This window comes from Anoplophora glabripennis, unplaced genomic scaffold, assembly GCF_000390285.2.
Source record: "Anoplophora glabripennis isolate ALB-LARVAE unplaced genomic scaffold, Agla_2.0 scaffold488, whole genome shotgun sequence".
Classification (NCBI taxonomy): Eukaryota; Metazoa; Arthropoda; class Insecta; order Coleoptera; family Cerambycidae; genus Anoplophora; species Anoplophora glabripennis.
In genome coordinates this window covers 347,410-369,316 of record NW_019416825.1, presented here as the reverse complement: position 1 = coordinate 369,316, position 21,907 = coordinate 347,410, and the positions used below count along the sequence as shown (strand labels likewise).

Sequence of the window (21,907 nt, the reverse complement as noted above, 5' to 3'; positions counted from 1 at the left end):
CCATGAAAATAGGGAAGAAAATTTGTAGAAACAACAGTTTTTGTTGTACATTCCAAACCACTGAAATTTCTCGCGAAAAAATAATATTTTTTAATGCAGATAAAGATTACACAAACTAAACTGTAAGATGTTTATTATTACATCCATAAAGATAAATCTGTTGTGGCATTGTTTATCTGAAACAGGTATTTAAAATTAAACTGTAGCTACCGAAGAATATAATAGTATTAAACAGAAATTGAACAACCCTGTATATTATTACAGAGACATGCAATTTTTTAATAAATACAACTATTTGAATATCAACAATTCCAGTACTCAGTTTCCAGTTCTTGTAAACTGTCAGGGGATATTTTTATGGAAAAAAAATGACTGAAGGGTACGTGGACATTTTTAATGAACTTCTCTGGTCTCGATGCGGTGGAATCCGACTGCAGCGGGCCTCCTCGCGCCCTGGGGACGGTCCTGCGGCCTCAGCCTCTGGAAGGGGGGCCGGTGCAACTTAGAAAGTGCTGTCCCCCTCACCAGCAGCCATACCTGTGCACAGCGCTTATGTCTTATTTCGTTCCTATCTCTTCCGAGACGACATACGCCGCGAACTAAACTCCAACCTCCTGCAATATCACCAAACCGATAAACCACACGACCGGCGAGCCTAATCTGACCTATATGTGACCCGGTGCGGACGTCACATAGTGGGCTTCGAGTGTGCACCGGGAAAACGGACCTGCAGATCGTCGACGAACCTTGGCCTTAGGCTGGTCGGCTACGTCGCGGCGCGTTGAGGTGGAAACTCGAGTATTTTTGAAATTCTGATAGTGAGAAGTGTTTTTTTTTTTCTATTTTAATTTGGCGATCTAGTGCAGTGCGATGCTGTGATTAGGAGGGGGGTGTACAGTGAGGACAAGTGCGGAACTTTGCGTTCGTTTTTCTCGTAGAATTTTCCGGGGAAGATGTTGAATTGTACGGATCTGGAATGTATCTTGCACCACCATCACTACTACGCTCATTTACACCATCTCAAGCATGGGACACACGTGGAAGAAGGTAATCCTTGCAATTAGTCCACTATTATCTATAAAATTCACTAGTTTTAATCCTGATGATGGTGTATATGTGGCTGAAACGTCACACTTAACCTCTGGCAATATGTACATTTTGTTCTTAAACCAACTCGAAATTAGTTAACGCAATATTCTACATGTTTCTCAGAATAATTTGGAAAAATTTAAAAATTAATATAATAGCAGGTTTAATTAAGTTAAAGTTTAAATATGTGTTGTTGTCGTGGCAACATATTATAAAGAGTAGCAATAATACCTTGATAATCTTGGGCCCAAAATATTGTAATTGGACCAAGTGTATCTTAGTCCATAGTAGTTGCTTCATTTGAATTTGTTCAAAATATAGTAAAAGAATGCGAAATATGTTTTTTAAAAGAAACTTACATAGGCGTAGCTAGGATTTTGCTTGGGGTGGACCTAGGGCTGCTGCAAGCTCTAAGCCTCAAAAAAAAGAAGGCGCAGTCATCGACTTACCGATATGAGAAATATGATATTATTGGATATTTTTCTTCCGGGGTGGGCACCGAACTTTTTGGGGTGAGCCGTGCACAGCCTATCCCCCCTTGTTACGCCCATGGAATCTTAGTAAAATGAGCAAATATTTTTTTAAGGTAAAAAACAATTATTATGGATCTAGTGATGTCCAAAGCTTTTGACAATGTCACTTAAAAATGTCATCTTTTTTTCTAAAAGTGTGATGTTTATACACGCAGAAAAATTATAGGAGCAGAAAAATTTTCAAATTTTTTTAGTGATTTTTTGAAAGGTTGTAACTAAAAACTAAATAATGGTCTTGTCGAAGAAAAAGTAGCATCTTGAAGCATGAAGATTCTAATTTCGGAATCTTGGGATGAAAAATTTTTTGAGCATAGCTCTCTCGATGCAATCAAAAGAAATAATGGAAGGGAAAAAAAATTTACAATTTTTTTTTTCAAAATTGTACAATGGGTTCAGAAAATTTTTCTCTGGCTTAATCAATTAGCTTCAATTTGTTTTTTTTTATTTTCTGTGCGTTTATTTCTCATTAAGATATCGGCTATTGAGAGAAAAGTTACCTTTTTTTTGATTATCGGTATCTCATGAACTAATAATCGTACAACGACCGGAAGGTGGGTTTTAAAAACCTGAATCAATCCTTTTCAAGGGCCTTTTGGTATGTTTGAGAAAAAAAATTATACTTAGTATTAATTTGAAAGAGAGCAAAAATTACTTTTTCTGTCGTTTTGGAAAATAAACATCAATTAATTAATGATTAAGAAACAAATTTTTTTGGGTTATTTTTCTCACAATATCGCGTTAAATACTCATCAGATATCGAAAAAAAATCTAAATTTTGAAAAAAAATTCAATTATGAAAAAAAAACAATTTTTCATAATTTTTCAAAATTTTTTTGCGTCTTCATTTTTACAATTCTACATTAAACATTTCAAATGTCCAGAAAAAAAAATCCTGAAATTCCTGAAATTTTAAACAAAAGACGATATTTTTTCAAAATTTAGATTTTTTTTTCGATATTTTATGTTTGTTTAACGCGAAATTGTAAGAAAAGTAACGCAAAAAAAATTGTTTTTCTTGTGGTTAGATATCTAGATTTCCATTATTGAAGAACGTTGTTACATTTGATAAAATTTTAGTTTTTCCTCATTTATTATGATGAAATCTGCCGTGGAAAATCGAACAGATCCCGAAATCTACCTTTCAACAAAACGCGGAGCCTTGGAAATAGAGCCAAGTAACTCCGTACTTCACCTTGAGCCGAAGGTAAATCCGCACCGCTACGCCCAAAGGTAAAGCGGGTTCAAAATGTCTAGGTGAGCTATTCGAATAAGTCGAAATCAGTGAAAGTAGTCCAGCATCCGCGGTGGCGTGTGTGAAGTGATAAGCTTCGGTTTCAAAATGTAAATATTGTCGCGGTATCAAGGCGATTAACAAATTTGTCCTTTACCTCGCTATAAACAAACAACTTACAACGAGATTATTGTAACATATCGACGATATAAAAAGTCGGTAGGATTCGTTGCGCTCTAGTTTTCACATTCCTTTACGTTCTATGCAAAATTGTATGTGGGACTTTGATGCACTTTTAGAAAAACAATAGATATACACAAGGGAAGAATATACTCGGACATATATCGTGGCTATGAGTTTATTCTCAGTCCTAACTTACATAGAGGAGTATACCTGGGACAACTATCTTTATCTGTTTGCAAATAGCCTCCTGCATTTTTATGAAACCATTAGCATTTGCAAATTCGTAACTAATTGTGTGTTAATCGTATGACCAGCAAATGCTTGGAATTCTCACAATCACTTCCTTATGCGAACGTTCTATAGGTGTTAGAGTACACTGGGAAAAATTTAAGCGAGATTTAATTTTCAAACGCTGTGCGCTCACCAGTTGAAAAATAAATGATGTAAATTACCTACCATTTCCAGTTATCTATTTAAAATTCCTCGTGGTCTTAGAGTGATTAATTTTCGCATAATTCGTCATACTCTGAGTCAGGGATGAATAATATACACGAAACGTAAAATATGAATTAAGTATGTTCGTATAAAATCAACGGTACAGTTTTTTTTACGAAAAAAATCATTGTTTTAAGCAAATATTGCTGAAAAAGAAAACAATTTTTATTTTTCGGAATTTGGTAGTGACAACGTATTTATCTCAAATAAAATACGACTGCAAAAAAACTAGGTTAAACGTAAAACGTTGATCGATGTTTTGCATAATGCAAATCTCAGCATCAGATTCTTATTGAATTTTGAGATAATGACATGTTATTACCGCCTAACAGTTCGATGAAAGTAGGTTAAATCTGTTCTATGCACTTTTCTCGAGGCGAGTTTGTCATTTGTTCAACTGAAAAAAAAACTCAACTAGATAAGCATCGAAATGTATGTGTAATTGTTCGTCTTTGCTCAAGTTATTGTTACAGCAATGGTATGTCTTTATCTTGTAATTACACTGATAAAAATTTTGTTAAAAATGTGCCACAATTACATTTTCATCCTCTTAAAAACCGTATTAACCTAGAACTTCTTTAAATGTGAGGACTAATTAAATAAACCATATGTACTATCTAAGACAAATGAGATACATTTTCCTCCATAAAATTGACTTCTAATATAAAGTAATTAAGTAAAAGGAAAAACATTCTTTATGTATTTACTGGGAGAAGATTTTTTCTGGATGAAAATTTCGCCCCAGTTCTGGCATCCTTTTAAGGTAAAACGCAATACTCAATAATTACGCCGCAAATGAATCTACACATACCTACTGAACAGCTAGCACACTTCTCTACAAACATGATTAAACTAATCGGTCGAGTCAAATTACACATTTATTCGTATATTTGCTTCAAATGTAGTAAAAACGTATAAATGATTAATATTAACACGTTTTAAAATGCAAAAATATAAAGTAAAAGGTAAGAAAACATCTCAAAAAGAATATTTATACGCAAGCATGTACCTAATTCAATACAATGTATCATTTCCACAATTTTGATCAGTGTAGCACACATACACACGTACATGCTTGTTTCCTTCATTTTTACACTTCCGTTTCTGCATTCCCGCGTCTCACAAATTAAATGTTATTGTTCTAAGCACAATCTAAGGCTAATCGTGTGTTTGTAAGAACCTAGAAGGCCGCGTATTCCCCACATTCGTCTCGGAAAAGGTTCGATGTTATCTTTTTCGGTTAGATTTGCATGAGTTACCTTACTTGTTGACTTTACAAGAAGGATTGTTAGATAATTCTGTCGTTTACATACTTAGTACCCTTTGATCTGGACAAAGGACAAAGGATTCGAAAATCCAAATAGTAAAAATTATTAGATGTAATTATCTACGCATGTAATTTGTTGTCTGATTTTAAATGCTGTGTCTGAGAAAATTCGTATCCAAAGTAATGTACGGGTCGGTTTAAAGTTTAAAGTCCAGTTGAGCATATACTGTTTTTCGTGTCTTATTGTTACTTATCTTTGGTTTTTATCTTCGGTTGGTTATCTCTCCAGCATACTTGATCTAGATATTTCAAATTCCATTGTACGGTATCTGCTGTTGCACAAAGCACATTTACAACTCGTTTCTAGAATGGTAAGTTCGGCCACTAAATTTGAAGTAATTTACTGGAAATAATAACGATGACATGGCATAGCCATAATAACCTACTTGTACCTAACATATTTTAATGATACAAACATTTCTCGGTAACTTCTTGTGCGTCAGTCGGAGACATTTATATTCGACTGCCTTGGTAGAGACAAAACAAAAAATCGTCGTCTGTCATTTCCGCCGTGTTGTTTATTGCTCTCCGGGATAGAACAAAAGTCTATTAGCGCAGATTTTCTGACATTGGAAGTAGCTTCGATATATTTAAAAAGCGACAACAAAGTGAACCTTGAGATTAGCACTGGTGCTTCTTATAAGGATCCCCTTGTACGTTGGATTGTTTAGTAATTTTGCTTCGACATTTTCAAATCGGTTACCCACAGAGGCGTAACCAATTACTAAGTGTAAACTACAAAGAAAGACAGAAGCCGGGTTCGTTTTTATGCTTTAAAAAATTTGTTTACACGGTGTCGAAGTACTTTCTTGTAGATTAAGTGTTAAAATTCGTTCAAAGATAGAATTTGTTGAATAAAAGATCTTCACGGGCGTTTAAAATACCATTTTTTCGTATTTTCAACATTTTATAACAATCCGTTTATGTGGGACTGCTATTCCAAATTTGTGATGGGTATTACAAAAGTATTGCGATCATCGTTGAGCGTCGTGACTGTAAATGCTAAAAAAGAAAGTTTCAGAGCCCACGACATCGGTTTGGCGAGCTGAATCTAGAACAGGATTATCATAAATCATGTTTTAAAGAAAGTTCAATGCCACCTTCGATTAGATAGTGCGATATTGTACACAAATAATTAAATGTTGTCGATATAACCTCTCACAAATTGTTTTATTGTAAACATCGCAGCTAATTATGATCCGATATCGTAAAAAATTGATTCGTCACAATTGTGACGGCCCAATATTAACGATTAAGGTTACAGAACCGATAAAAGAGAAGCGAATTTTGTGTTTGTGTACAGAGACAATGTAAATTTGACTTGAAAGAAAGCAAACCAGTGCGCTTCAATGAAGTAGAGCGTTGATAATAAACACTTAATACATACAATTTAATTAATCGGGGTTTTTAAACGTTGATTAAATCAGTATAATCGGCAGCAACACCGGACTTATTTTCATACTTTTAGTTTCGCTTTGTAATCGAGCTAAGGTAAAAGTTGATTTATTTAACGAAATTCTTAGAAAGTAAACTCGAATATGACCCAATTTAACCGAAATATAAATCAGCGGAACTGATTTCTGTTAAAAACTGAGTACGCGTGATATATTTACGTTAATTCTGACTGATTGTGTGGGCTAACGTCGATTTCGCGTGGGAAAATTTCCCCACAGGCAGTTCCGGTCACTTTCCTTCCTCACGGCCTCCAAACCGCCCAGGCCTGATACCACTTCCTTGAGAAACGGTAGCGATACGGGCGGTAAATTTGTACGAGTTGAAAATTCTCGAAGCCGATTGAATTTACTACCGATTTACAGAATTAAATGTACCAGCCTTGATGTAAATTCGCTCAACGCTGCCATTCAAAGCAAAGCTGGAAGGCCGACTGGTGTGCTGGTGTGCTGAATGGGCGCTGTTGCCGGATTTCTCGATTTAATGTCTCGGCCGGTTGTAGAGCCTCGTGGAAAATTATAATCTGCATCGCTTTGGAAAGTTTGGGATGCTTGCCCATTCGTATACACCAATAATAAACACGAGGGGCCTAGAAATTGACCCTTGGGGTGTGTTCGATGCAATACTTTTCTATTTTCAATTTCATTTGTAAATTATTAAGTCAACAATGTTTAATGTATATTTTGAGTATAGGTGTGTGTATTATTGTTAATATTATTTGTTCAATGTACCAATGTATGTGGTAGCTGTATTTATATAATTGATAGTGGTGACCTCTGTGACCTCTTCCTCTGACGATTAATATTCTTCAAATTTCACGAAATATCTGCTTAGAATACAGTATATGTATACAAGGCTTTCTCTCATTATCGCTGATGTTTATTCCCGTTATAGGTTTCTAATTTGTTTATACAAATATTTAATTTTATTTTTACTGGTAGTGGAGTCAAGATAGCTTAAAATTATGCATTATTTCGAAATAATTATGGGAAGCACAGATTTTCCTAAAACCTTTTGATATTACTTGGAGATAAGTATTAGAAGAAAGTTATAAACTTATTTTTGTACGCTAATTGTTATTTAGTTAATAAAGATAAATAGTTTTTTAAGAACATTTAAAATAATTCAATGAATTTTAAATCGAATTCTTTCAAAATGGCTGATTCAATATGGCCGACTTAAATTGTTTTTATTGTCAAAAATAGTTTCGTAAAATTTGATACAATATCACACATATCTAGTACCACAATGCCATATTTAAACAATGTCGTATTTCCGCGTTTATTTGCCAGTGTCGTAGATTTGGGGGGGTCAGTTTACTCAAAATGTAAATTTACATTTACGAGACCTAAAGTGTAACTTTATTAAGAGACACAGAAACTGCATAGTATTCTGTGTCTATTCCAAGTTTATGTAAATTCCACATGTTTCATCGGTAGAGATTTTGAAATAATTTGACATATTTAAATAAACCTATCTCCAAGGAAAATTATAATGTCCAATTTACCACCTTCTCATTGGACAAAATTATCAAAACTCGTTTAGCAAAGTCCACAAACAATAAATTATTAGTTACGCGCGGGATAAAATCGGAAGGCTCAGAACTTGTAAGAAAAGTATTAGCAGCAGATCTACTAATTCATCATGAAGGTGAGCAACATGCAAACAAAATTACCATATAAGTATTAATGCCGCAAATCATACATTGATTTAGCTGCGATGAGATCGCTCGTTAAAGTAGTCTCTCAAAGAGCGCCGCGAAGTCTTAGGAATCTTCTCCACTTTGAAGGCGAACAACGAGACCGGGCCGGACCCCCCCGGGGGTACCGGGAGCAGAAAAATAAAATAATAAAATGTAATAAAGCGGCACGCCAATTGCATTTCGACCACGTGACCCTTGAAGGTTAACAGTTCGCGCGAGTGGCAATGAGGATACGTTGAATTACGTCCAATTGCCGTGCCAATCATCCAATGATATCGGGCTTACTTAGTTGCCTCTCTGGAAGGGTCTAGAAGGATGAATAAATCCGTAAGGGGCAATGGGCAATTGCACCTACTGCAATCAAAGTGTTAATCGTCAATTGACCCGAGGCGGCGATCTTGGAACTTTCCGTCGAATTTACCAATCAAAAATTCTGTTAAATGTTTAGTTAGTTTGTTTCAAAGTTGTCCACAGCCTGTGATAAGGCAAACTTTCCCAAATGTAACACGATTGTCTTCAATGTCTTTAAAAACTGTATAAACCAAAAACATAGTAATTCTTAAAAACTATCAGACGTATCACTGTCTTAGCCAAGGTTGTACTTGTTTTGCATAACTTTAATTTGCAAATATGCGGTAATCTCTCTGCAGCAAGAACACAACTCTAAGCATCCGAAACATTTGATGTTTAACGCGTTGAATTAAAAGGATATTCTCGTAATCCTTCCGAGATTAATTCTTATCTAGACCGTGCAGTTCACACGCGACAACACTTTTACAACCACTTGTATTTAAACAACGATATTCCTGAGATTTAAATATTTCTTTCTTTCATCATTAACACTTATATCACGTGCCGTAGACAGATAATGAGCTTATATCGCTCTCCTAAATCCTAAACATAGGATTATTTATACTTACACGAGTATAATAGAACAAGGGTTTACGTTTAGGATTTGGTCATCGCTATTGTTTTCCACATACAACTTTCTTAAGGGTTCCGAGAATTGTATTTTTAGATACACCGGTGTCATGTGATATAACAAATTATTTTGACTGCATACTTCAGAAAGATACTATCTTTGATAGCTAATATTATTTATCCCATACTGTTTTTTCAAGAGACGAATATAAAAAAGGATTTCAACAAATCCCGTACGTGTTATTTGTGATATCACTTACAATTAGTGGTCAAACATTTGTAGAACCGAATAATGATTTTTTAAAACCTTGTTTGCACATCTGTTATCGCCCGAAGAGACGTAAAAGTAAACTTCGTGAACAGTTATTGGAAAAGGGGACAGAAAATTTCTGCATATAAATAATCTTAAAATTGTTAACGATAATAAAAAGTACTGTTATTATTACACTTCGGGCCAAGTAAAAAGTAGGTGACAAAGTAAAACTGGTTAATCCAGGTATGTTTGTTTCGTTAGTTGGAAATACTGTCAGCTGTTGTTACGAGATTTCAAAACTTTAAAAGCACTCACTTTTCGATGAAATCATTCAAAAACATTAGTAAATCTCTCATGCGTTTGAAGTAAGGATGTAAGTATTTGTCAGATTTAAATTTTACATGTAAAACTGATTGTTTAGAAAGCATCGAGTCTTTCTTGCTAATGAAATGAACTGTTGAAGCTAAAGAAGTCATTTGGTTAAATTACTGTCTACGTAATATAGAAAATTGGGGGAGACCGGGATAATAATTTTGTATTAGATACTTCATTTGTTAATGAACAAATTGCAAATGTTTTCTATGAAAACTGCAAGATTTTGATGTGAATCTATTAACAGTTTAAATTTTTTCATTTTATTTTTCTACTTTATTTTTTCTTATAAGTAAAATAGCATTATAAAATTGCGATATGAAATAAATTCAAAATCGTAAACTGGTGAGCTATTTTGCCTTATTCGCCGTATAAAACATTATATTGGTTATATTCAAAATGGTGTCCTTCACTAGCTATGCACAAATTTACTCTCTTGTGTATATTCTCATACATGTTTTGCAGCTGTTCTGTTATATTGTTAATTTCTCGAATATTCGCTGCTTCTAATTCTTCTATCTCGTGCATTACTGTTTTGAAACAGTATTCTTCAGTATTTAAACAAAAAATAAACTAAATGCGTTAGATCCGGTGACCTAGTTGGCAATAACCCTTGACTAATCAGTCAATCGACCCTTAACAAGAGAAAAATCATTTTGTCATCATCTAACTTTGAGAGGAATAACCTCGAAGTTTCTCGCTTAAGTGTGGAAGGGGCGGCATATTAGTGTTTTTATAGCCACAATAAAGGAATACAAGGAACTTCGACAGTCAGTTCCTATTCCCACTTGCCCCCACAAGTTGCATATCCGCAATAACGGTACGCAGTTAAATAATAATTTATGTGAGGAATTTCAGATATGCGTCCATAGGCTATGCACTTGTGAGAAACGTTAGCAAACGTAAAACGAAATTCCTCGGCCACCGAGGCGGCCAGCGGCTTTGTCAAAGGTGATCGAAGGCGAATAATTAATGGCATCAATAAATGCCTTACCTATTACGTATAGATTTTTCTTATAAAAATCATTGCATTTGGGTAATTGTCACCTACGTCGTCGAAAAAATTTCTATAATTACGCAGCGAAAAATAACGTTTCGGTCGGTTTAAAGTTCTATTCTTAGCACTGCATGTGACAAAAAAGTTGCTTATATTGTTCGCAAGGTACGATTAATTTTATTAATGAGAAAAAGCAATGAAGCGTCGACAGGTAACGTCACGATCATTTGCTAAGCTAGATTAAAATAACAGCGTTTGACAGTGCGTGCAGTGAATTTTTTCCCTATACAATTTTAAATCCTCTCGTATCTAGTTTTGTCGACCTTATCTTCTTATATTATACCTGCCAATGTTCCTACAGACCTGCCCCATATATTAATAGGCAACTACTGGCTTTTCCTACCACCAATATCGATATTATCACAGACAAAATAGCTAAGCGATAATATCAAGACAAGTTAATCTTAAGCTGGACCACAAAATCGGTATTTATTAATTTCATCCATGTTAGACAAACTTGTAGTGGTTTATATTAAAAAATAGCCTTTCTTTTAATACTTATAACAAATTTATCGGTACAGTGTAGTCAGAAGTTGTGTCTGAAATAACAATCGACTTATTTATTGAGGCTGTATTGAATGCAACCTTAATAAAACACAACCTTAATAAAAATACGCATAAAAACAATACAAAGCTTATAAGCATTTGTAGCCTCGAAGGTAATTTTTGAACTGGCACGGGAATACCTGGAAAAATCATATCGGTATGAGAGAAAGGTAACGATACTTAGGTCCCCATTTTTATAATAATAAAAAAAATAGATATATGTTTAAGAACTGTGTTTTCTTTCCGTCCGCAAGTTGTTATCTCAATTTTATACCAACAATTTCGTGTATACTAAAACTAATGATGTTTTTACGAGTTCTTGAGACGATAATGAATTAATAGCGGCAATTCGACCATTTTCCGTAATTAGCGACAAATAGTCGTGCTATTTATAGTTTTATTGGTGCAGCAGTACTAATGATACCTGTTGGGGGCCTCAGGGCCGTTTAAAAGTGTTTCCCTGTACTGTTCGAAATGCAACGAAACCTATTCCAACGGATAACTGCGACCTTGGTGCGTTTGGCAATAACTGGCAAAGTTTTTCCGGTAAACGACGGATAATTGTGTCGCGAGCTAGTATTTAACATTTTTGCAAACGACCGAGAGGTCACTGTAATACGTCGTTTCCTAGGGTCAATAGACGGGTGCTGGTAAGTGTGACAGATTAAAATCTTGAGAGTTAGGAGTTTATTTGAATCGGCTTTATAGTAAAAAATATCTGTTTTTTTCCTCTGGATCCGAATCGTTTAATAAAATTAAGAATCTGTCGTCTCTCCCGAAATTTGATACAATTTTTTCCTTAAAAAACTTACCGGTAGATGATAAATATTCATTAACGCTATCTGGAATTGAATAACGGTTAGTAATAGCTTCTCTGGTCGCTTAACATAATCGAAATGTAAACGTTTGACCTTAATAATCAGCATTAATAATTTATTTTCTAATCACTTCCTGCTCCGAGAACTCGTACTGTGGTTCTTGGGCTATCAGTTCTAAAATTAGGTAGTTACAAATTTCCTCACATTAATTTTCGGTGTAATCGTCGGATTTTCCCCCCTATTATTCAAAGCTTCTGTAACAATAACTTAATAAAAACGCCCAAAATTGCTTTTATGACCCCTCAAATGAATTAATACAAAGGAAATAGCAACTATTATACCACTTTTAAAGCTCCTACAACACATTAGACGTCTGTAACGTCTTCATCGATTTGTTCTTTGCTTCGTCCGCTGTTGTCGCGACATCGCGTTTCATTATCAAGTTATTTTTATGGTCCGTCAGCTCGTAATTGGCCAATAAACGATTAATAATCGTCGTATTATCATCGATCGAGCGACAAATAGCTCACCGATGGTCACTGTCAAGTTTTATATGGGCTGTTCGTGATGCGAATGCTATACCGACAGGTATGTAGTTCATGGTGCTGGGAAAGGTTTCCTCAATTTTTTCCAATGCCGCTTGTTTTAAATGTCCCATCTGTTCTTTCAGTTCTCGTAACCCTAAATGTTTAAATCTTCCGTCTTTGTAGAGCTAATAGTAATATGTTACCTGATATTTGCAATATTTGCTCTACTAGAATATTCTGTAGAGGTAATTCAAATCCAACTGTTTGTCGTTCACGCTTGCAAAACAGTTAGTGTGCAGCGGAACGCTAGAGAACGAGAAGAGAATTGTAAATTGGTTGCAAGTTATCTAATAAATTCATAAGCCTGTATTTCAGCGAATATTGGGAGCGTCATAGTGCTCCACTTACGTCTGTTGTTTATTGATAGACATTCCTTCGTTAATTGTTTCACCTAGTTCTGCTAATTACACCTTACCGTTAATTATAAACCTTTACTTTTACTATCCAGATTTCGTTTTCAGATCAAAGTTATAATACGACGCAAAATTGCAATTTGGAAGTAACCAGATCTTATCTGATTCGACTGGGCACACCGCGTTCTACATCAGAAATGCATTTATAATTATTGGAAACATTAAATTATAATCATTACGCAAATGGAGTGGTTATGTTCGAGGTTTCATAGAAATTTTCGTTTCAGTTTCGTAATCAACTGTATAGACAGAACCGTTATTTGTCAGGTTATTACAAACCCGGTAGAGATAGTGCAGGGGGTAGATAAAACTAGTGATCTAGTGTGTTTGTTGGGAAAAACAAACGTTGCCTCTCTCACAGTACGTAGATGGATCAACAGCCAGCAACGTGTCAACAATTAAATTTGGCCACATATCAGTTTCTGATTTGTAGCAGGGTTGACGCTCGAACACCTCCTATGATAGGTCCGTAGAGGTCCTACAGTGATCTTCGCCTTGGATTTTGGATTTCGCCCATCTTTAGAATCTGTTTGCCTCGGGATTTTAATAATCAACAATTTTGAATACTGCAATGCTGAAAATAGATGTCTATTTTCGACTTAATTATTATGGCTGTTCTTTTTTGTATTTTTAATTATTTTTAGCATATGTATTAAATGTAATTCCTATTTCTTGTATCCGCGTGTAAAATGTTGGAAATAAACGTCGTTATTGTTAATTTATAGATACTTCTGGGCTATACCATCATTGAAATTTCTGATATCCAAGATATCGATCTTGTACGGACTACGAGAACGAACTGTACTTCGTTCTGCTCGTTGCGTTCGCCACAATAAAAGTGAAAACTTTACGGGCTCAGGAATTCTATCTCCGATAGAGGAAATCACTGTTATGACCTTTCCCACTCGCTATTTATTTATTTCTTTCATAGAAATAGCGAACAGTCCGACCGAACGGTACTTTTATTTTTATATAAACACGTGCTTTTCAGTGCTCGCCAGATGAACAGTTATTTAGGTTCCCGAACTGTCTACAAAAGGACGAGCGTTTATCGTGCGATCTCATTGCTATTCGGACTGTGCGTTGTGTCGGTTACACAGTATTTTTATTACGTAATAGTAAAAAAAACTGTTATACAACGTAGCGCGGCAACACTTTGTCCATTGTGATGGAAATACCTATATATGTAACCTTTTGGCATATAAAAAATTGTGAGAATGTTACTTGTTAAAGAAAATTGTCTAAACATAATTTCCTTGAAAGATGATTTTTCGTTAAATTTGAAGATAATTTTGTGTAGAATTAAGATTATTGCTACTTTGGCAAGCCGACTTTCTCTTCGCAAACAAGCCGGTTCGATTCATAACCGTGTTGATTCAGAACAGAGACGAACTCTTGGGCAATTTTTCAAACCCGCAAGTTTTACAACTACGTATAAATCAACATGGAAGCACAGGCGTGTCTATGAAACCAACTAGTAAAGTTCTACCCACACAGGGGCTGCTACAACACGATGCTAATGAAACATTGTATTTGCTTATAAATAAAGACGCTTGGAGAAAGTTAAAATGCATCGTACAATGTACCTATGGAGCCTTCATAAAGATGTTGCATGTCTTTAGTTTATAGCTTCCGTTTTAGCGATTAAATGAGAGATAATGTATATTTTTTACTAATTTTCTACCTCATTGTTTGCTGATGAGACAAAAGGGATAGAAGTTAGTGAAATCAATGTTTTCAAAAGCGGATTAAAAAAATATTCTCAAGGCGTTGTATGTACATTTATGTGAGAAATGCTATTGCAATTGAGCGTACGACAGTTTCCCATGTAGATAGCTTTAATGATGTGCAGAAAGCAAAAACAACTAAGTTGGATGCAAATTACTACGTTTACAGCAGGCAGGCAGGTCTAGTGTCCTTGTCGTTTTTATCGTTATCAAACTATGCACCTATATCTGTCTCGGGTATTCCAAACGACGTCCGACTTTTTACGGGAAGTTTTTTATAATTCGCGCACGAAATCACCATTTTTGCCAGTCGCAATGTTAATGTGGAGGTTGAGTTTTCGTCCAGGGTCAAATTTTATTGTTTATTATTGATATTATCGAATTTTGCCGGGCGACAGGAGGAAATCGTCTTATTTCCTCTGCAGAAGACGAAAGTTTTTAAGATGTGAATGGAACGGCACAGTGGGATTCTTTCCGAATTTTCTCACCCTACAATGAATTGAACAGCTGAATTTTCTCATAATTTTATCCATCCGAATCGATGTCTAATTTGACGCAAACCGGAAAAGTAATTCCCAACAAAAATTTGTATGCAGATCATATTCGAGTGTTATTTTTTCCACAACAATACACAAGCCTCTGTTGAATATGCAATACAGTGGTAAATCCAAGAAATAACACTTCGAGACAGTAATGGAACCACAACACAAAAAATTGGGTCTCACTTACGTAGATTGTAGATACATATCTAAATTACTAGATAAATATTCAAATGACATTAACAGCACTAAGTGTAATAATATAGGTGGAATAATACCATGTTTGCTAGATATTGCGGGTGTAATTCGATACTAGACGGAGCGTTAGATCGCAGAATAGTAGTTTCCAAAAATAACAATTAGTAGGCTTGTCTTTTGAGTTACTTTTTAGCATGTGTAGATGTTGGTGCTAATAAAACAAATCTTAAACATTTTAATTCTATTTTTCGTCCTTGAAATTGCTTTTTAGCATACCTAGATGTTGGTGTATAATAAAATATGGACCCTAATAAATTTTCGTATCACTTTGCGTCGTAGTAAAAACATATTTTCTAACTTATTAAAAAACAGTGGCTTAAAATAGAGCTTCGGAAGATTTAATTAGGACGATCTTGAGTGTGAATTGGATTGAAATAGTTAGATAAATATAATCATCCAATTTTACTTTAACCATTAGAAAAAGTGGAGATTGTTATACCTGGTACGAGTCCTGGTGTCACATAAATATTTTCCTATACGTCTCAGTGACGTATGCTTAATACACATAATAATAATTCTTATAAATATATCATAATTTACATGTTATAAAAAAAGTGACGTAGAGGATAAATATTTGTATAATGTAATTTTTGATATTGATACTTTAAGTTAGCGTCCTATTATCGCAATAAGCGGGCAAGTGCGAAAATGTAGCGCGTGACCGAATTTGCAAAAATAATTTATCGTTAATGTTGCTTAGTGTGTAAGTTACGACACGGGATAACTTCGATCTGTTGGTGCTCTATAAAGGAGAGGTAAGATTATAAACATACCTTGTACCTTTTTTTTTGATAGACAAATTAAAGCTGAATTTATTTTAATCAATATTGTGTGTGATGATACTTTATTGAATTATTAAATTCTATTGAAACAGATAAATGCTAATCATATTGCATCACATATGTATTTAGTATTAGATGAAATGTATGAACAACCTATACAAAAAAAGTAGTAGATTTGTAGAATTTATACATAATTTGACCAAGGTTTCCAGTGGTCTTTTATAGCTCTTCAATGCTCATCAAAGAGACGAGTAGGTAGGCTTCGTTTCAATTCACAAAGACGGCAAGAAAAAGATGTAAATTGGATAATTGCGAATCATGAATAAGACTATCCCATTTGGAGTTGAGTGGGTTCCTTTACTATTAAAGAGTCTTTGACCTCTTGTAGAATGTAGTATATTGTAGTATGTGTCGTCTTTGTTGTTTTGTTTCAATATGTAGCAAATATATCATGCAAAAATGATCAAATAGAGAAGTGAACTAACAGAGACTCCGGAAGCAAGTCTGCTATAGTTGAAGTTCCATGAATAAAAATAAACGATCGTATTTACATATAATTTAATTACTTTAACATTACTTGATATTTTAAAGTGGTCAAATAAAATATGTCAGTTATTTTTAATAATAAAATTTTAAAGGAATTTGTTATGTAGGTGGTTTTAGCGGAAACAGGAGATAAATGTAGGCTTACTTTTTTTTATCTAAAACATCGAGGTAGGTGACAGTAGGTACTTGAAAAACTTTTCTTGTCGGCTTATGAGTTATAGTCCTTTGAAAGTAGTTTCAGCAGAACATTGCAAGTTGATCTAAATCGTAATAAAAGTTTAATAAAGGTTCAGCAAAAGGTAAAGTTGAAATTAAATACAATTTTTAAAGCCTACAACTCCATTGAAAATGCCTAACAGCCCGATATTTTGTACTATATGTTTCTACGCCCACACATAGAATAAGTATTACTTTTTTTATTTTGATTCAATAGCACATATTGTTAAAACATACTTATTCAATAATAATTTTACCATAATCTCTGGTTCTATTGGACGGATTGAGATGCACGACATCTCATTTTAAAGCTTGAACTTTATTTTACAAGATAGGTAAGTTCCATTTATTAATTTAGTCATTTAACAATTAATTTCAGCTTAGAAAGTTGTAAAATGCTGGTTTTATTTGTATTAACGCTTCTATTTAAATAACATCTTTTTCACTTCACTCTAGTTGCGTTACTAATGTCATCACTAAAGTTCAAGGCTGCCCCGATGGCACATCCTTATAAATGTCAACTTTCTATCTAGGATCTGTAGCGTGACACCACGTTTCAAGCTTTCCAGAATAGAGTCCTAATAAATAACAGGTATATTGGAGGTTACAGATTCCACTGAGTGGAATTCGGCGACAATTGTTTTAGTTTTAAATAATTATTGTCTGCAAAATTGAATTCAATGAAGAATCTTCATATTTGGAAGAGTTATTCACGATTATATGGATATAAGGTGCTTGTACGTATTAGGTAATAAAAACGAGTTACGAAATTTAGTTAGACAATTCAAAGTCATCTCTTTTGACACAAAGTATCAACAAACATTTAAATATTCGTAATTGTCGATATTCTATTCTATTATATTTACGTATCAAAATAGATTCGAGTAGTTAATAAATAATATTAGCCAGCCTCAAAGTAATTGAAACTTAAAGAGAGGTTCTCTAAATTACGTACCGACATAACATAAAATCAGTATATTATTTTTAAGGACAAACATTAATTAAATCCGAGATTCTTGCATCTATAATTATCTGATGTAATTGATCACCGTGATCAAGCAAGAAGATGATGGCTTTACGTAACGCGAAACTTCGAACTTCCTACTAGGCAATCAACATGTGATCGTAGTACAAACTATTAGGGATTCACTTACGGCGGGCGAGCAAAGTTCGTGTTTGTTTTCGAGTCGAGACAATGGAATGGTTGGCTGTGGCCAAAGTGCTGCCAAAGCTAGGAGGCGTGTGTCATCTTCATAAACGACTAGTTGCAAATAGTAATTTTATTCCCTACGGTTTGGCAATTAAATTTTGGTAAAATTGAACACAAGTAAAACAATAAGATCAAGGAAATGTATAATAGGGATAAGAGAAACATTTCAATTTTAGGGAGAATTTTCGCGAATATGGCAATCTAACTTACTAATCAAAACAGCTCTTTCTTTGATCTTGTGTTAATGTTCCTCTTTTCGAAACGTTAATAAAATTCGCGTGGCAATACGATCATCTGTCACTGAAATATTTAAAAAGTGAATAAAGACCATTAGTCGTTTCAGTAGAATCTGGATGTCTGTACCCCACACACTTCAAAGACATGTTTCTCGCTTTATTAATTGTACATTCTTGTCACATTAAAATGGTACACATGTGGTACATCTCTAAAAATATTCACAAATATTTCAAGAAAGCATCGCCCAGATTAATATACAGTTTTTATAAATGAGCGTGATGATATAAATAAAATTTCCGTTTATTAAATAGTTTTATTTATATCTAACCTTGCTGTACCGTTATTTTCTGTATACAACAAAAGACGGGTTAATTTCGAAATTTGTATTCCGATTTAATTGGATTACGTAAGAGAATTACAAGATTTATTCACTGTTGTGGTCATTTTTTAAAATGTTTCTACTTGGTTCAGATTTAAATTTTCTTTTAAATCTGCAGATACTAATACACTGGCATTGCATAATACCAAATCCGTACAGACTAAAATTTATCTAACGATCTTCTCTTAGCATTACACATCTCGTCTAAGATGCTGGGTCCAAAGTTCTTGAAGCGAATGATATATATGACCATGCTGTGTCATTCTAAGGAAGGGTACAAAGTTCAATTCGTTAATAGGTTAATTTTGACGTTAGGAACGTGGGCTTAAAGAAATAGCTGTAATTTGCACAGGTTCTCTTTACAAACTCTGGAAAATCTTGATAGTTGAGTATAAAATTCAATCTTATCTAAAAATGTTTGTAAGTGCTATCTAATGCGAATATCGTATATCGATAACTAATACTTATACGAGTTTTAGATGTATCGGCATCATATGAATAGATAACGTTTCTTGTATACCCTTTAATAAATAAATAGGACCGAGTTATGGCAACACGAAAAAATTTGTATACAAAAAATTTATCATTAACAAATTGTGTTTAAAATGTTGTGGTAGAATACGTTTTAGAACATATTTTCACAATATGCACCACTTTCTACTGTAAACACAGAGTAGGTATTGCAGAATTCAATAAAACGATACTATTACATTTCACTTCAATAAAAATAATACTTTTTTTTTTCTGGATTTATACGAAAATGCCTTTTATATATGTTTCCAAAGCAGCTGTTATTATTTTTGTGCAAATTTTAAAGTGTTTTTTTTAATTAACCGATTTGGGGGATTCATGCTGATTTGAATTAAATGCTAATCGTATGTAAATTTTTGTCGCCACAGTGTCTAGTGTCAAATTTTTATATAAACACTGTGATTTACGTACTAGCTGTTCTAGTTAGTTTATACCTTCCAGGTGGCCACCTAAACCTGTTACGAAATCCAAATTTGAATAATTTCTTGTCTGTAGTTCTAAGCCTGCAGTCCTCAACTCACAATTAGTCGGAGACGGGATTTTTGGGAATATATTTTTAATTTATTTGAAGTATGTAGTTTAATGTTTTTACAATAAAATAAAACTGAGTTTTGGCCTCAGTTTTGTAGGTGCAGGTTTGCTTTTAGCGACTAAAGTTAAATTTCAATCACTATAGTAGTAGATTTTAAAACAACTCGATTTTATTTTTCGTTAATACCGATAATATAAAATGCAAACTAATAATATACTATGTAAGGAAAAACCGATACAGTAATTACGTGTTAAATGTATATCTCTCAAAATTAATGCAAAAACTTAATAACAGTAACTGTTTCGTTCAAAAAACGTAAATCGATTAAATTGTATGCCTCCTGCAAAGTAAAAAAAATCTGCCAGCTTCGCAGCTGACACGTAGCGGTGCTTGAGAAACTTTAAGTGTTGGTTCTTTCATGATTCGACAGTGCCCAAATTACTTCTCTGTATACCCTGTAATTATAGACCAATTTCAAGTCGTCCGTCAAAAAGTTGGTAAACCATAATTACCGACCAGAATATATATCTTTAGGATAGAGCTCTTGGATATTGAACTTAGTAGAAATATGGCATATAGTTGAAACCTTTTGATAAAATTTCTAATGTTGTTGTGGTTTATGTATAAGTTGTCTTTATTTTTATATATGTCGGTAACTAACAGCAATAGAAGACCAACAGTTCGTAATTCATATCCATCTGTAATGCCATACCAACTGGTATAATATATGCTAGCATCAATAAAACATTACAGTAGGTAATAATAAAAATAAATGGCAGGTAGCTAATCGTAAATGTAAGTTATTTCAAATCAACATTTTTAAACTGGTTTATTTCGCATATACGTAAACGCTAGTTCTCTCGTAAAAGTACTACGTCACGCTTGCAGAAAATCATATGAAAAATGCAACATCTTAAATAAACATCCTTTTAAAGGAATATACTGTAAAAACACATGGGTTTAATTCGCTTTAAACCAAGAAGTTACGCACGAGTCACCGCTGGTTTCAAATATATTCAAAACTATACGTTACAAATAACAAATGGGGCATTAAAGACACAATTTTATCCGAATCTACATAAATTTTAACCTGTTTTTGGCAAAAATATGTAAATTCGACCGCAGCTGGCCAGACTCTTTCATTAATGATTCATTTCCGAGAACGTTAATTTATTTTATATGTGTGCAAGTGTAATTTTTTTTAAAGATATTGTCAACGACCAGTTTGTATCACATTTGTTTATCTCGAAGGTCACACGTAATAGTCAATAATAGCGATAATTCTCAATTATTTGTATGAATATTTCCCGATATGTATAATAATTAATAATACAACTGTTTTTTTATAGTGGGTGTCCTACAAGCTCTATGACAAATTTTGACAGATGGTAGCTCATCATTTTTATTTATATAAAATTATATTTTTTAAAATGCTTGTAATTTTAAAACAAAAACAAATCGGACCTATGTTCATACAAGAAAAAATATTTGAAATTAACCCAACTATCTGTCAAAGTTTGCGTTGAGCCTGTAGAACACACTGTATAACAATGCCCAAAATGAAAAGTGTATCAGTCAGACCCAATTAGCCTTTTTTATTTATTGACGTTAAACTGAAGTCAATACACTTAACCACTTTGTACAGGTAATCAAAAAAGAATGTCAATATTTTTATTATATATTTTAACCCAGCATTCCTACATGTTTAAGTTGAGGTAAATTACTAAATAAATATTTCTTAGAAATGCAAATAGTGTAAGGTAAACAATACACTTTTCCGCAGCTACCAGTTTGTCTAATACTGTACTTACTAATTTTATTTATTCGATATTGCGGTACACACAATATCATCAGTTTAAAACAGAATTAAATTCTTGTCAACAAACGGCATTTGTCACGGCGATGTAGGCATTAGCAAAAAATCAGATAAAAATCTTCGCCACATCCTTTTCAAAAATATAATACAATCTT

The 21,907-nt window shown here is 33.7% G+C and overlaps 1 protein-coding gene across 1 annotated transcript in view; it reads left to right on the top strand.

Moving 5' to 3' along the window:
• Positions 1–586: 586 nt before the first annotated feature.
• Positions 587–21,907, top strand: part of LOC108911607 — a 119,022-nt gene continuing 97,701 nt past the window's right edge. Inside the window, exon 1 of the mRNA XM_018716582.2 lies at positions 587–1,047. Within this exon, the coding sequence (XP_018572098.1) occupies positions 954–1,047 (94 nt within the window). The 5' untranslated portion in view covers positions 587–953. The remainder of the gene's footprint in view (positions 1,048–21,907) is intronic.